At 37.1% G+C, this 15,563-nt stretch overlaps 1 protein-coding gene across 2 annotated transcripts in view; it reads right to left on the bottom strand.

The window, feature by feature from the left end:
* The window catches only part of SIPA1L1 (signal induced proliferation associated 1 like 1), a 156,197-nt gene that overhangs the window by 43,882 nt on the left and 96,752 nt on the right, over positions 1 to 15,563 (bottom strand). For both annotated transcript variants that reach the window (XM_082317672.1, XM_082317673.1), the window contains exons 6-10: positions 14,817 to 14,991; positions 7,334 to 7,437; positions 5,945 to 6,102; positions 1,722 to 2,298; positions 316 to 590 (exon numbers count right to left, since the gene is read on the bottom strand). In XM_082317672.1, the coding sequence (XP_082173798.1) occupies positions 316 to 590; positions 1,722 to 2,298; positions 5,945 to 6,102; positions 7,334 to 7,437; positions 14,817 to 14,991 (1,289 nt within the window). The remainder of the gene's footprint in view (positions 1 to 315; positions 591 to 1,721; positions 2,299 to 5,944; positions 6,103 to 7,333; positions 7,438 to 14,816; positions 14,992 to 15,563) is intronic.

Below are 15,563 nucleotides of genomic sequence, written 5' to 3'. Positions count from 1 at the left end.
TTTGATGTATCATAAATGCACAACTGTCAACAAAAAGTTGTTTGATTTCCATGTTAAATTCCATGGAATTTACAGGATACATGAGGTTCTTCACACATTTTATTAAACTGTGGTATTCAATGAATATTTTGTGGGGCCCAGAGTCTGAATATGGGCAGTTTTTCCCACCCTCCTCTTTCACCTTGCAATACTGGACACCATATTATAATTATACCATGGGTTTTGGAGGTTTAACACTTATTCTGTGGTGTTTCTTTCCCCCGACCCCACAAATCATGATATAATTTCAGACCAAACGTAGCTGTTATACAATACCTGCGTGGCGTGCAGTCCTCATACGGAGGGACGATGACGACCTTCACTGTTACTGACGTTCTGAGAAGATCAATCATTTGCTCGTGGCTCAGAGTGGCTACAGCCACTTTGCAGATTTCCACCAGCCGGCTGCCTTGTCGCAGTCCTGCCTGCCACGCGTAGCCGTAGGGCTCAACGTCTGCCACAATGCCTTCGTAGTTGACGTGGAAACCAAGCTGACCCAGACCATTCCTACGCAGAGTCATCTCCACTGTTTCACAGCCCTTAGTCACAAGCTGTGAAGTGAAATGAAGACAGAATTTAATGCACGGAGAGACCTTCAGTGCTAATAGAGGTTAAGGGCTCCACCTTTGTACAATCAACCAACTCGCACGACAACGGTGTGACACAATCAAGGAATATATATCACGGTCCTGGGTATGTAATCAGCTGAAATGGGTCTTGTCACTCAAACTAGTATTTTCAGCAGGGTCTAGTTACCCAAGTTCTGCCTTGAAATTTTTACTGAAACTACAGGAATTTTAGAAGATACGTGGCAGCACACAACAGAAAAACACATGGAGTTACGCAAGCATCTCTACTTTATCTTTTATGCTTTAGTAACCAAACAACCATTCTACATTTCTAGCTGTTTCAGTAAACTGCAAGATTACTTTCAGTCAGAATGTGGTGGCATGCAGCTACTAAGCACAGTAAACTGGGGTCTATGTAGCATACTTCTTCATAGGTCTACTCTTCTATGTAGCATGAGCAGGCGTACCATCAAGAGCAATTTAACAGGGCCTGGTCTTCCTTCTTTCCTGGTCATTATACAACTACCATTGTGAAATTACAGGACGGACAGTGAAACAACACATTCTTTCAGAACTTATTTGGATAAAAAATGAGCACAGACAGATGTTTCATAGCCAGATATCATGATTCACTGCATTTTTAGTTTATCACATGCATTCAGAGAATATCTGAAGATTGCAACTGGGATTGGGGCTGCACCCTGCTGGCAACATAATAAGTCAGTCTCAGAGATATTACAGCTTCATTTGAAACAAGATACAACAAGCCTATAAAACAGAGAAAGGGAAGGAAAACAAGGAAATGAAATAAGACAACACTTTTATATTTATTGTGTAGAAGAAATTTATACACCTGAGGGCCCTGCTTGCTTTTTTTTTTTAAATATATTGAGACATTTTTGACACACACACAACCAGCTGAGGTTGGCTGATATCTGATAAAAGTGAAAGCAATTTTGAGAAATAAAAGCAGGGAAGTCCTTACAGATTTCATGATAAACAATTAGAACAGTTTTATGGATCCCAAGCATTACTTAAACTGAAACCTCACTTGGCGGCAGGGCGAGAGGAGAAAGCAAAGAAGGGGAACCAAACAAGAGAACACATTCTAACCTCCAGCCTTTTGACGATCTCTTTGATATCATCAATGTTGCTGATGAAGCTCTCCAAAGAAACACATTCACCTCTCTCATAGAATATTTTGATATTTGTGTCTGTTGAAGTCCACCCTATCACATCTCGACAGGAGCAATTGAACACCACGCTTTTCGTGTCCTGTTCAATGAGGACTACAAACTCATTAGAGATACCTAGGAGACAGTCTATTTCCATGCCCTTGCTGTAGTCTTTTGCATGGACGCTCCATACAATAGCACCAGAACTATAGATCTCTGCTCCTGGGTAAGGCTTGGACTTTTCTTTCTTTTTTGAAGCAAGCGAGATGAAGGGGAACTTGCCAGAAGGGTCAATAGGTGTGTTGGTGACATTCTTCTCTGCCAAGTCTTTCAAGTACTCTTGACGGGTCCTGGTGGCCATCGCACGGAACTTTTCTGATTTATGAGCAGCATTCTCTGCATTAATGACTTTGGCCAGTAAGAAGTCCCTGAACACATTTGATTTAGGAAATGTGACACCTTTTGGAATAGGTGGTCCAAAGGATGGTACATCTCTGGATCTTGTCACAGCAACACTAAAAGAAATAAAAGAATAAGGAAGAAGCAGAGTGTTTCACTTTATGCAAATTCAGCAGGTTTTGACCACAGAAAATACATTTCCTTTTTTCCTTAAGCTCTCCACTTTTCTCTCCTTTTCTCAGCAATATGCCTATATTTACATTTTAATCTTGCCAGTGTGGAGATTATGCCCCCCTTACTGTATAAACAGAAGGCCACGTATTTTTGCATCTATGCTTTTTTGAGTCATCCTCCGTGCCACAGCTTAAAGAGAGCTTCAAATGCAAAATTGTGCTTTTTTGATAAAGTAATCCCTCATGTATGGTAGTTCTGAATTCTGTTTGTTTTTACTATAAACAGAAAATTTCTAACACACGCTATTACAAAGGCTAGCTTATAATTTAGCTACCTAAAGCTGAAAAGCTCATCTGAAAGCAATGCAAAATGTATGATCAATACTGGAAATATAGATAAAATGGACACAGTAAAAAGATAAAGACAATAAAGTCATCTCACAAGGCCAGTTTCACTGTAAGAATCACCTTCTGGTGACTGAATGCATATATACATCACACTACTGATTATGTTTTAAATTTCTGGATCAAAAACTGCACTAGCTGATATTGCACACTAGTAATAGAAGCAGACTCCAAAACCACTAGAAATATGAAATTTCTTAGAAATTGGGAGACATATATTAGAAGTAGATGCCTTCTTTTTCAACACTTCCTTTTAGTTTCTGTACCAAGTGATGGACTGACAATAAGATTGCTGTAGGCAATGCCGACAAGCTTAGCTATTCTCCCTGGTCAATTCTCTTCTGATACAGAGCAGATAAGAGTTGTTTGGCATCACTGAAGATTTGCCATTCCAGTCCAGTATCATTCACTTGGCAGCCTGTCCTAAGAAGAGACTGACAGCTGTACTTCAACAGTTTCGTGACAAGAAATGCTCTGACAGTTTGAATATGATTTACCACATATCTATAACTAGACCTGAAAAAGCATTAACTACTTTTGCCCAAAATATCATGGTAAGGGAGTTTTATAAAGAAAACCAGGATGGAACCTGAACATACTAGAAATGTATGTGTTGTTTCATTTGGAAGACTGGGTGGTATTATTTTCACACTTTGCGCTAACGTATCTGAATCCTTAAACATAATCAGAGAAATCTCCCCCCAGATCAATAACTGAGATTGCAGAAATACTAGTAAAGCTTTTTTTTTTTTTTTTTTGGGGGGGGGGGGGGGCACAGAGGAACATAAATAAAAATTAAGGCACCCATTCTTTAACCATATATTCTAGTTTTGGGTGGTGGGGTGTTTTATTTGTTTGTTTGTTCTGGTTTTGTTGGGTCTGGGTTTTTTAATGGTATTTTCTGGCAACTGATATTGAAAGATGTCATTGCCTGTCATATTTCCTTCAAATGTATGCCAATATATCTAAAAGTATGCAACAGGGGGTGCTCATGATGCAACCATCTGACTCTTGATCATCTTCAGTGGTCCTAAAGGGTCTGTTATTAAGAGATAGAAGCCTAAGCGTTAAACACAATTACTGGATGTAATGAAAAGCTACCAGTGACATTTTGTCTGATGAGGTTTTCAATCACAGGGATAAGTATTTAATCTTTAACATATGCTAGAGAAGTTTTAAGAAGTGAATGATGCCGACAGAGAAGCCAGACTTTTGAAATATTGTTTATCTTAGTTGGGAGGGAGAATCAGTGGCCAAGACAGTGCTTGATTTTATTCCCTTTATGTAGTTTTTAATATAAATTCCAGTACATTTTTATGCTATATGGCTTCCTGTTTTGTCTAGAATTATGAATCTATGAAACTGTTCCAAATAATTCAGTGAAAAAGAGGTCAAACCAACTTTGAAAAGTTTCCTAGAAAAACTTTTCGTAATGGAATTCTAAAAAATTAAATCAAGTGTTTGCACTGAGAGGACAAAAAAAAAGAAAGGATTTTAATCTTTAAGACAGTACTTGGAACATAAAATGCTCTGGCAGTCTCCTGTATCAAAATGAACACTGACACTCTCAATTTTTTTTCCTACCTGTCCCACTCCCCTTAAAATTTAAGCCTGTAGCATCACTGAAGCTGAAATTCTCAAATTTTATTCACTAACAGTAACCAGTAAGGTTCCAGCCCTTGTAGCTGTGAACACTGGAGAAATGAAAGCGACTCAGAAGTCTGAAGGTCAGAAATAGAACCCTGAGATATTTAAATTTATTACAGTATACCAAGTATAAATCTTTCCCATGCCTTTGAAAAGGAAGAAACTAAAAATATGAAGTCATATTATTTAAAATAATAACCAAAAGCAGATCTTTCTCTGTGTTTGTAATACCCAATTCAGATGGAAAATGCATCTGTAACCCTTGTGGATATATTTCCTACTTTCTCTTTACTTAAAAATCAGTTTCTGTACAGACTAAGAGCTGAAACATATGTCTAAAATTTTAAGAACAAGCTATGTCCACACAAATTATGTAGCAGTGGAATTTGTCAATAAGCTGCCTTACAATGAGTATCAACATGAACATGCCTACTCCAGGAGAGTTTAATACATATACAAAGTTCATCATCAGTTCCAGAAGTGCTGTGTGAGCTTTACCAAAAACTTACGGGGAGGGAAAAGCCCTTAAACATTACTATACTTACTTGAAAAATATGAATACACCATCTCTTAGCTCTTCCTCTAAATAAGCACTTGACTGAATGAAACACGTAGGTGAACATTAGGTATTTCAGTAAAGACAAGTTAATTCTAAGGCTACCTCATTTCAAGATAACTACTCTAAATCCATTACTCTGACACTTCGTATTTTAAATAAAGAAGCTTTAGAAAAGTTTGCTGAGATCAGTCAACATTTAAAAATAAAAATACATTAAGAGTTCAGGATATATCAAAGGTAAAAAGTTTCATTGACCGTAAAAAGAAATGTAACTCAAAACCATTATTTCTATATGCTTTCAATTTGGTTAAAAAAAATTATGCTAAATAGGAATCTCATCTTGCAATTCTTTTTTTTTTTTTATATGTTACTATGAATTACCATTTTCTATTTTAATCATATTGACTTTAAGGTCACACCAAGATTTTTTTTTTTTTGCTGCATAATGCTCTGGAATTTCTTTGTTGGATTGAAATGAGATAAGAAATGAAGATATTTCAGACAAAATATTTCAGAGAGCTTAGCTTCTTTCTGAAAGGTTCATCATACTTTTTCATTGTCTTAATTTCAAAAATGGAACATAAGCTCAGATGCCCAAATTATCTGAACAAAAAGTGAATTCATATGAATCAAAACAGAAATACTCTTCGAGCAGACTCTTAAAGAAAACAACAAAACGGAAGTGACAACGGAATTTTAAAATCATTCCCAAATACTACATTTTTTATATATAGATATATGTGTGTGCCTGTGTGTGTGTACACACATACTGACAGCATTAATTTCCTCATTGGGTGTGTTTCCTTTACAGACTTACGTGTGTCTGTTTACTTTTTAAAAAGCGTTCTATATTCACATGACCCAAAATCTCCTCAACCCCTACCTTTCATTATGTTTCCCTACTGAGAATTTAAAAGAGAAATGACACCTCCCTTTGCACTCAAATTCCATGTTTTCAGTGAAACTAGCGATAGTTACCTGTAACAAACGCTGTCAGTACAGGGACCATGCACTCTTACAATGACAAAGACGTGCTGGAAATGGGATCGAATGTTCTTTGGGCTGAATGGTTGTGCTCCAGGCTCCTGGAAAACTATTGTCACAATGTCATTTCCAATATGTCGTTTTCTCAGAAGCTTTAACAAAAAAAAAGATGAGCAGGTTAAAACACAGTCTTTTCATAATTTTCAATTATTTGTTTCTCATTAGTATAAGTTACTACTGTTCAATTTTTTATATTCCAAATGATACTTCAAGCTGAAAACACACAGCTGAGGATTTAGATGACAAGTACCAGAATGTTATTCATCTAATAAATCTCAGGCATGGGCATTTTAATTTTTGTAACAATTTCACTTCTACGTGTAACATACAAGAAGATCTTGCTAGGGAAAATTTTAAGCTAAACAAAGAGGAAAACCAACAACAAAATCTGCTAGTATCAGAGTAATCAGTGATGCATGGAGGCTGGAAAACATTCCCTACTCCACGCATTTTTACAAGCCAGAAGTAGGTTCTACTTCAAGTTGAAAACAGTTGTTATTGTCCTTAAGACACGCTATAATAATTTTCTCATAGGCTTCTTTCAGTAAATCCAAGACTACAGTAAAAGGGAAAGATAAACTACATAGTATAACATTTAGTGTACAAAAACAAACTAAAAAGAATGCTGTGTTATCTTTTATTGTTAAAGGAAATTTCTATTTTATTTGCAGAAACGCAAAATAACATCATTTCTAGAGTAAAATGCATACATGTCATACACAACAAGATGGTCTAGCATTTAATGAGACCAGGTACTTCAGAGTAACAAAGCAGGTCAGCCTACGCAGCTCTTCAGTAGAATTAAAAAAAAAAAAAAAAAAAAAAAAAAAAAAGGATTTTGTCTCATGCCTTCTTGTGTAGTGTGCTGTGTAGTGTGCTGGACCACCCATGTGTCACCTCTGATTCTGTGCATATTACAATTTCCTGAATGCAATCCTTAAAGTGCAATGGACTTTGCTGCAGAAGGTTGAAAATCACGTCAAGTACACTATGGTCCTTTTGACATAAGATATGAACTCTTATTTATGTAACACAGATGTGCTACTGACATTATTGTATAATATTTACATCAAAGTTTCAGTAAATAATGTATATTTGAATAGAAAACAGTCCTATGGAGAAAAATCTACCTATGATGTACCTACAATGATCGGCTTTTCTCATCTTCCTGACACAGAGATGGCCAGTTTTACTTTTGATACTTCTGATTCTTGAAGTGTTTTATTTGCTAGTAATAAATGAAAGTTGTCATAAATATTCAATAGTACAGCTACTTTTGAGATGGAGGAAAAATTAATTCTAAATAGGCATGGTCTATCTTACCTGTTGCTTGTTGTTTGGAGTATATGGCAACATAGTAGAAACGTGGAACATGATTTCATAGTCCTTGTATGTTGTGTATAGAGAGTGAGTACCCGTTGAATCAGCTTCAGTTAAAGAAAAAAGAGAAAATAAAAGCATTATTTAAAAAAAAAAAGTTTCAAAACAAAGTTTCATTACTATCAAAGAAAATCATCAGGCAAGACAAGAATTCCTATTCATCCTTGATCCTAGCTGAAATGTCAGCAAGTAAAAACTTACCCAGAGTTTATTCACCTGCCAAAGCAAATGACACATGTAAATGGCACACATACTTTTGTGTACTTTTCCCAATGAAGAACTTGTTAGGAATAGGGAATTTATACCAGAAAACCCTGAAGAAAGCCTATTTAAGCATGAAAAGTGATAACAAAGTCTGAAATAATTTTCAGACACCACCCAGTATCTCAGGCTAATCGGAATGAAACTGAACTGTAAGGAATGTACGGACTTCAGAAAGGAAGGCAGACAGATACTGCAAATGAATACTATGATCTCATGCATAATTAAATATCAATGGACATATAACTCACAATATATGAAAGAACAGAATGGGTTCTTTTAAACATAAATATCAGGACTCTAAATTAACTGTAATGAAGTCAGATAAAACCTTCACTAAGCCAAGTGCTGTATGGATAGGAGCAGTCAAAAACTCAAATAGGATGCTAGCATGCTTACAGCTGCTGATGGAAAAAGCCCACGACAATGACATTATGATGCTGGTATATTAATCAAAGGTACTCTCACCTGTTTTGGGTTCTGGCCACCCTATTTTAAAAGTTATAGAAGAAAGAGAAGGGATCCAGAAACAGGCCACAAAAATAATTATACGTGGATGGAGAGACTTCCATGTGGAGAGAAAATGATAAAAACTAGGATTATGAAGTTTAGAAAGAAAAAAAGAAGAGGGGATATTATTAAAGTTTACAAAGTGTTGGTTGAAGACAACACTTGATTACAGACAAATTGGGAACTTCTGTTTTTACTTTTTCTTTCTCTCTCTCAAAAAAAAGAGACCTTGAAAAATGTTCCATTAATTTAAGTAGTAACACATTTAAAGCTGAAATAGTGAATATATTCTATTAAATATAACTGCTGTCCACAGTACAAAAAGCCTGTTTTCAAACAGAATTTTAATAATAACTAGATTTATATATGGAAAAAAGCATCCTGGTTATTTGAAGTTATATAAACATGCTACTATATTATATAATCCCAGCTATTTATAGCAATGTATTTTAAAAAGCTGTTAAATACTACACCTTGGCTTTTTTTATTAGCAGAGATATCACGTTACTAAGGAGATAACAGCTCTGAGAGATTTATGAGGCATTTACAATAACATAAATATACAGTTTATTTACTCAGATTTTGGGTGTAAGCTTTGACAAGAAGTTTTCATTTTCTGTCAAATTCAGAATAATAAAATAGAGGTAGCTTTGCTGTAAATGAAAAACTGCAACATCATCCATAAAATGAAATAAAAAATTTTCTATGTTATAGCTGCATAGAGATTTTGCATTTCCAAATCACATATACAGAATAAAACGGGAATAAGAAAAAAAAAAATTCCTAGACTCTTATAAAAAAAAAAAACCCTCAGTTAATGTCTCAAGAAATTGGGCTCTCTTTTCCAGCACTCAACATTGCCATTACAAAAAACTAGCTAACTGCTAAAAATTTTCTTTTTAATCCTAATTACAACAGTACAACAGCTGAAAGGGAATCATTTCATCTTGCACTCAGTTCACAGCAGCCTCTATCCTCTGCCTGATCATTACAATGCACGCTGAAGCAGGCAGATGCACCTGAAAGTCACCTATACCTCAACATAACCCCTTACTTTTTTTTTGTCTGTCAATACGCTGATTTGCACATCTTCTTTCATAAATAGAGCACACAAAAATATTACAAAGAAGTAGAAACGGGGGGCAGGTGCAAAAAGAAAGGGAAGTGGGTAAGACGACAGACAAGGGAAGGAAGGTCCCAAAAGAGGGTAAGGGGCCCAAAAGGGGTTGGGGAGAAGAGGAAAAGAATAAAACAATTCTGACAAATAATATGCTAGAACAACACCTATGCATTGAAGCCAAACTTTCAACTTCCCCGGATGGACTTCATTTCAGCCAGAAAAGGGCTCTTTCTCAGAACAGCACTGGTTCTGCAGACTCAGTAATAAGGCTACAATCCAAATGACACATTTAACAATTCCAATTATTTTCAAGTACTTCACAGCTTAAATCGCTGTTATTCAAATCCAACTACAAACAGAAGTCCATATCCACTACAGACTGTGCATCTTTCTCACCGTTCAGATTTCTTCTTTCTTACAAGTCCAGAATACTTTTTCTGAAGTACAACACAATAATTACAGGTGTTTTCTTTAAATCAAATCACTGCCATTGCAATAAAATCCAAGACTGTGCACTGGAATAGTATTCATCATTTCAAGGTCAGAACTGTAAGCCAACACTGCAATTTATTTTGATTTCCTTGTATTTAACAGAGGCCCGAGGGATCTACAAATTCATTAGCACCTTTTTACACTGAAGACATCCCCTCCTGCCATCCGTTTACGGCATACCTATTGATGCTGCCTTCTCAGTCTTGGCCCATTACTGGATTTCATTACTTAGCTGAGGGCTTATCTGATCTTCTTTTCCTTCTGTCATTATTCACCTTTAAAAATCCACCTTATTCTTCTGTCCTTCCAATGCTTCTCAGCTATCTTCACAAGGACTGTCTTAACAGACTCCCATTTAAGTGTTTTTTTCCCCAACACCAACAAGTGCTCAGAACTGTGACTGACAGCACCAGCATACTGCTGATAAATTCACCTCACTGAAGCCACACGACTTTGTCAGCCTGCTTCCACAGGAACTTCTAAAACCTCTGCACTAGGAAACTGTATGAAAGCCAGCATGCGTAGAAAAATCTGACTCAGTGTTTCAAAGGAAAACACGTTGCAAGGAACTGTAAGAAAACAAAAAACCAATCCTGATGAGGCAGGAGAAGGAACAGCCATTGCTACAAACTGCAGCAGAGCTCACAATTCGAGGCACAAGAACAAGAAGTTTCAGAGCTTAATGCTGTTCACATCTACCTTTGCTCTTAAAAAGCACTGCCTTATTACTAGTTTCTCCTACTTACTGGCCCAAATTCAGCACCTGTCAAACCTGCTCTCCTTTCTGTTATACACAAGGACTACACCAAGCACTCATGTTCAACCTCTCTAATATCCAAGTCATTTTCAGACACTATTCCTGAGGACAGAATCCTTTATTTTCTAACATACAAAAGTATACGTGTAACACAAACACAGAGAAATGCAGATGAACTTCCCCGCATCCCCAATTTCTGCTCCTTAAGCAATCAAGGAACCTCTGAGCTGCTTTGGCTATTGGTCTCCCAGTGAATGTCTCAGACCCAAGAGTAAGTCTAGTCTTACCTCCACGTGGTTGAAAAGATGTTAAATATTATAAGTTAAGCACGTAATCTGTCTGTATTATTTCATTAGAAACATCGGGGGTTACTGACAACCCCTAAATGAAATGTCAGTTTGAAGTCCATTCATTCCCTAAATTTTTAATCTACTAAATATCTTCTGTGCTGTTTTTATATTCTTCTCGTGTTTTAACCAAAAAGTCATGCAGTATAAACATCTAATAGAGAAACCTACCATTATTAGCTAAGTTCATAATCACATCAAATAGATAACTCAAACTCCTACAACTCACATTAATCAACCTCCTTCATTCACTCCGCACTGCCACCCTGCTGGACACACACGCCAGGTTACCAGGCCTAGCATTATCCAGCTGATCTCATTTACCAATTTAAAATATTGAGAAATAAGACTGGGGGGGGAAGGGAATAAAGCATGCATTACAACTACAAAATAAAGTAAAATGACTGAAGTTATAATTTGAAAGATTACTGTGATGTTCATTACTTTAAAGTGATGCCCATAAACTCCCTAGCAACCGTGGGCTACATGACATTTTCAAGCTCTATTTCCTATCCAAAGTCTGCAGGCCGCCAGGAGATAGACTGCTTCCCCTCTGGTAATTCTAGAAATATACAAACCAAACTTTAAAAGTAGCAGCTCTCTTCCACAGTGGCACTGGCAGAGATCCAAAGCTATAGCCCTTGAAGGATCCAATATACTTAAATAGGCTTTCAGTTAATAGGATGCATGAGATTCCTCCTTTTAAAAATTAGCTCTGTTACAGATACTTACCGATTAGGCCCCTGATTCTAAAAATTTCTAACAACAACAACTGTTCTGAAACTGCCTTTTGCTAGAGCAACTTTACTTTTCTAAATAAATTTTGCATAAATTAAAAACATCTTGTGAAAATTTCCAGAGTACATATACAAATCAACTTCCCTCCACGCTGAGATGATCTTTCATCATGTCTTAAATCATGCATCTGCTTTTCATAGGCTGCAAAGTATTGCCAAAGGTATAGGAACTAGCAAAGTAGCCTGCATAGCTCTGACCTTTCCTGCAAATTAATGAACAGACATTTGTTTTTAAGAGCATCTTTGCAATCAACTGTGCTGACATTAAACAGAATTTTTTATGCAGGAAAATTTCCTGAGTCATGAGACCACAAGAACTATTTCATGACGGTGACCTCTAGCAACAGAAGAGCTCAGAGCTGGAAAACGGAGAAGCTCGCTTCCTAGCCGTAGACCTAGCTGTTTCAAGAAAACCCTGTAAACCTAAGCCATGGTAAAAAACACAACCTCCTCCTTTGCAGGCCTTTCTGTGTTAGGGCCAAGGCAGAAAAGACAGACTGATTACTCTGGGTACCTATCGAAGATGTATTGCCTGTCTGTATTCTGCTGTTCACATATTCCCCACACCCGAGATGCAGCTCTTGTGACCATCTCTGGTCTCTAGCATTTTGCCTACCACAAGGTGGCTTTTTTTTTTTTTTTGCCATCTCCTATGCAGAATATACAATAAGGGTTTTCGAATGTAGCTATCCAAAGAGCTTAGTGTTGTGCCCCCAAAACACCGCATTCTCTTCCACCACTTCCAGTCTGTGCTTTGCATACTGGCAGAAAGGAAAACACAGCACCATCAACATAAATTACAAAAGTTTGTTGCCATTTTTCACATATGCTGCTGTCTAAACCAGCTCGTTAAGAACTCATGTATATGTGTAGTCGGGTGTTTCCTCAGGGAGCCTTCAGACAACATAACCTAAGATATTTCAGACAACTTAGGAGTTCCTAAGCAGTTCTAGCTGATAAGGTCCCATGCATGTGAGCTTGTCAACCTCGACTGAAAGAAAATGCAGGAAACCCTTCACGAAAGCAGCAGTTTCCACTCAGAGCATCCCCCTTCCTTCCTCTCTGATCATAGGGAAGGGTTCATGTACAGCCTCTCGATTTTTGTATTTTTAGATACAGAATGGAGCTGTCTACTGGGCAACGTGCAAAAGACACGTCAGCTCTCAACACTGAGTAGAGAGCCTTCATTACAGGAAGACAACTCTCAAAGCCAGGAGAGATTCAGTCAATTAGAAGTTTACATACATGTCCATTCAATAGGTGCTAGACGGTAGTACATAAAATCAAAACCTGACAAAATTCTTCCCTCGAGTCAGAAGCAACAAGAAGGAACTCAAACACTACTGGAAAATTCTGCTGTTTAGAAGAAAATTTCAAAGTACTTAAGACACAGTTACAGCTTTCAGGGGTATATCTGAGCAGATGAGTCAACTCTTAATCATACAGCGTTTACATGTACTAGAACCCAGTGTGTGTGGACTGACACCAAAAAAGGGGTTTTTTTCAGATGTCTTAAATAGCTAAACCATAAGAAAGGGAAGTGAGGATTTTACTTTAACTACTGAAAGTAACAAGGAGGTCAGAATATAAAACCAGAAGATATGAAATAACAAATATTTTCTCTGTTTTCCATACAAATTTGATTTTTGACCTAGCTTATTTTTGTAACTGATAAAATAACACTTTGAAGCTGCAGAAAAGGAAAACCCAGCCTGAGAATTATTGTATAATAGATTTCCAGTAAAGCAAGGAAATGTTACAGCAAGAAACCCCCTGGATCTCCTCTGGAATTGTGTATATAATCCTAGCCACTAGAATTACAGAGACTGAATTCAAACTTGGATGAGTGCACAGGAAGGTTACCAGGTAATACTGCATGGGGCAGGGGGAGCGGAGAAATCCACACCTCCCATACCAGTAAGAGAGACCTGGCTTGTTAAGGGTAACATCACAAAGGCATAGAGGAGACAACTGCAATGTGAAAATGCACTCGAGGGAGTAAATACAACAGAGGGAATATAAGTATTGCAACTAAAAGAAAGCTGGCTCAATGGTAAATGTGTGCAAAATAGGTATTAATTTAGGTTTAAAACCACAGGAAGTTTTATAACCCTCTGAGGAGTGATGATTGGGCTGATCAAGAACAGCCTGAGGAGATGGCAAGGTGATCCCTGTAAGAATCAAGGACACAAGGCAGAACTGCGGAGCACTAAACCACAGCAAGTTACTGTATTTGTGACAGGAGACCCGTGACAAGCACAGTTTTTGCTGCACTGAAGTTGATGAATGCTGTTCAGCTTTCATGAATCAACTCCTCATTTGATTTCCTTTGCTGCAAGTGAGCAAAGCAGCAGCAGATTTCCATAGGAACTGGTTAGTTCCAATACTCAAAGAAAAGGAAGACAGGCCAGAATTTCCCCCTGAGTATTTTTAAAAGAGATTTACAAATTGAATATAACATGCGCTAGCTGATAAACAGGTATTTCACAAGCTTGATTCCAAAGTAGGGAGTTTCATTTATAGCTACTGTCACCCAAGATCATCTTTCCACTGCATTTTTGTTGCAATATGTTTTACAGTTAAAGCTGATAATGTAACTGCCAAATCCAGTTTAATTTCCATAACTCTAAAGAAAAATCACAGAGGGAGGAATACATTTGATAGCAGGAGTAAGACAAAACTGCCTGGAAGAAAAACTACATGCAACAGACACAGCAGAAAAGCAATAGATCAGCTTGTCAAGGTGGAGTTACATAGATGGGTTCTCAAAATCTTTTTTGTAACAGTCTATTAGCATATCATTAAAAAAAATTATGACATACCAACTGTATTGATTACTCTTTAGACAACACACCGATGACGGATTCACAATGCCAATAATGGTTCCATAGTTACTGGTTTCTTGTTGCAGCTTTAGTGATAATTTCATATCAAATTAGCATAAAAATCCAATAATTATCAGAGTTGTGATTTGACCCATACCCATATGGTCTTTCATATTTGCTCTGCTTTAACTTCTAATATCGAGCAACTGTCTTCCTATAGCAAAGAGATTATTTTTAAGAACTCTCTACAAAGAGTCAGTTAGCAACTATATGATGTATTTTGTTCACTTGAAGGAAAAAAAATGAAAAAGCCTTACTCTTTGTATCCAGCTGAGCACGATACTTTTCAAATCCCTTGAGTCGAACGCGTTCTCCCAAGAGCTGAAGAAACTCTTCAAAGGCTGGACCTGCTGATTCGTTATTATACATCTCCTCTTCTGTGCTTTGCCCAGCTTTGCAGTACATGATACCCACCTTAAGTTGGTAACTTAACTGCAAAGGGAAAAAGATGAAAATCTTATATGTATACCAAGTGATGCAGCAACTTATTTATTGAATTCACTTCAAATTTTTTATTAAAACCATAATTCACAATACCTAACAAAATACCTAATAATCAGTCTAATTTCAAATGTTAGTCTAGTTCCAAATACTCTCATTCTTTTCCACCGTAATTGCCTCGATGATGGCGTATTTCATCTGAAGATGTCAAAATGCTCTCCAAAGTGAAACAAACATTAACATTCCTTATTTTCAGGGGGAGAACACTACAGCTTGCAAATAGTGAACGTCTTACATTAAGCCACGTGGCGAGTGTTGGCTGAGAAATGTCAGGAACTCGACTCTCACTCTTAGGCTGGTACCATGGTTACTATCCTATGCTAAACCTTGCACGCACAACGCTAGGGCACAGCATGCACTCATTTCTATAATAAGTGACAAAATTAACATTCCTTCACTTCCAAGAGAAGATAAAAATTATTCACCTATTAGTGCATTCATCTGTTAGCAATGTTGAAAGAGTCCATGGCATTCAGTTGGCCTTCGCCGACTTAAAAATGCAG

The sequence above is a fragment of the Platalea leucorodia genome (genome assembly GCF_965183815.1).
Source record: "Platalea leucorodia genome assembly, chromosome: 7".
In the NCBI taxonomy this organism is placed as follows: Eukaryota; Metazoa; Chordata; class Aves; order Pelecaniformes; family Threskiornithidae; genus Platalea; species Platalea leucorodia.
Note: the sequence above shows the minus strand (reverse complement) of the source record. Positions and strands in the feature narration are given on the sequence as shown.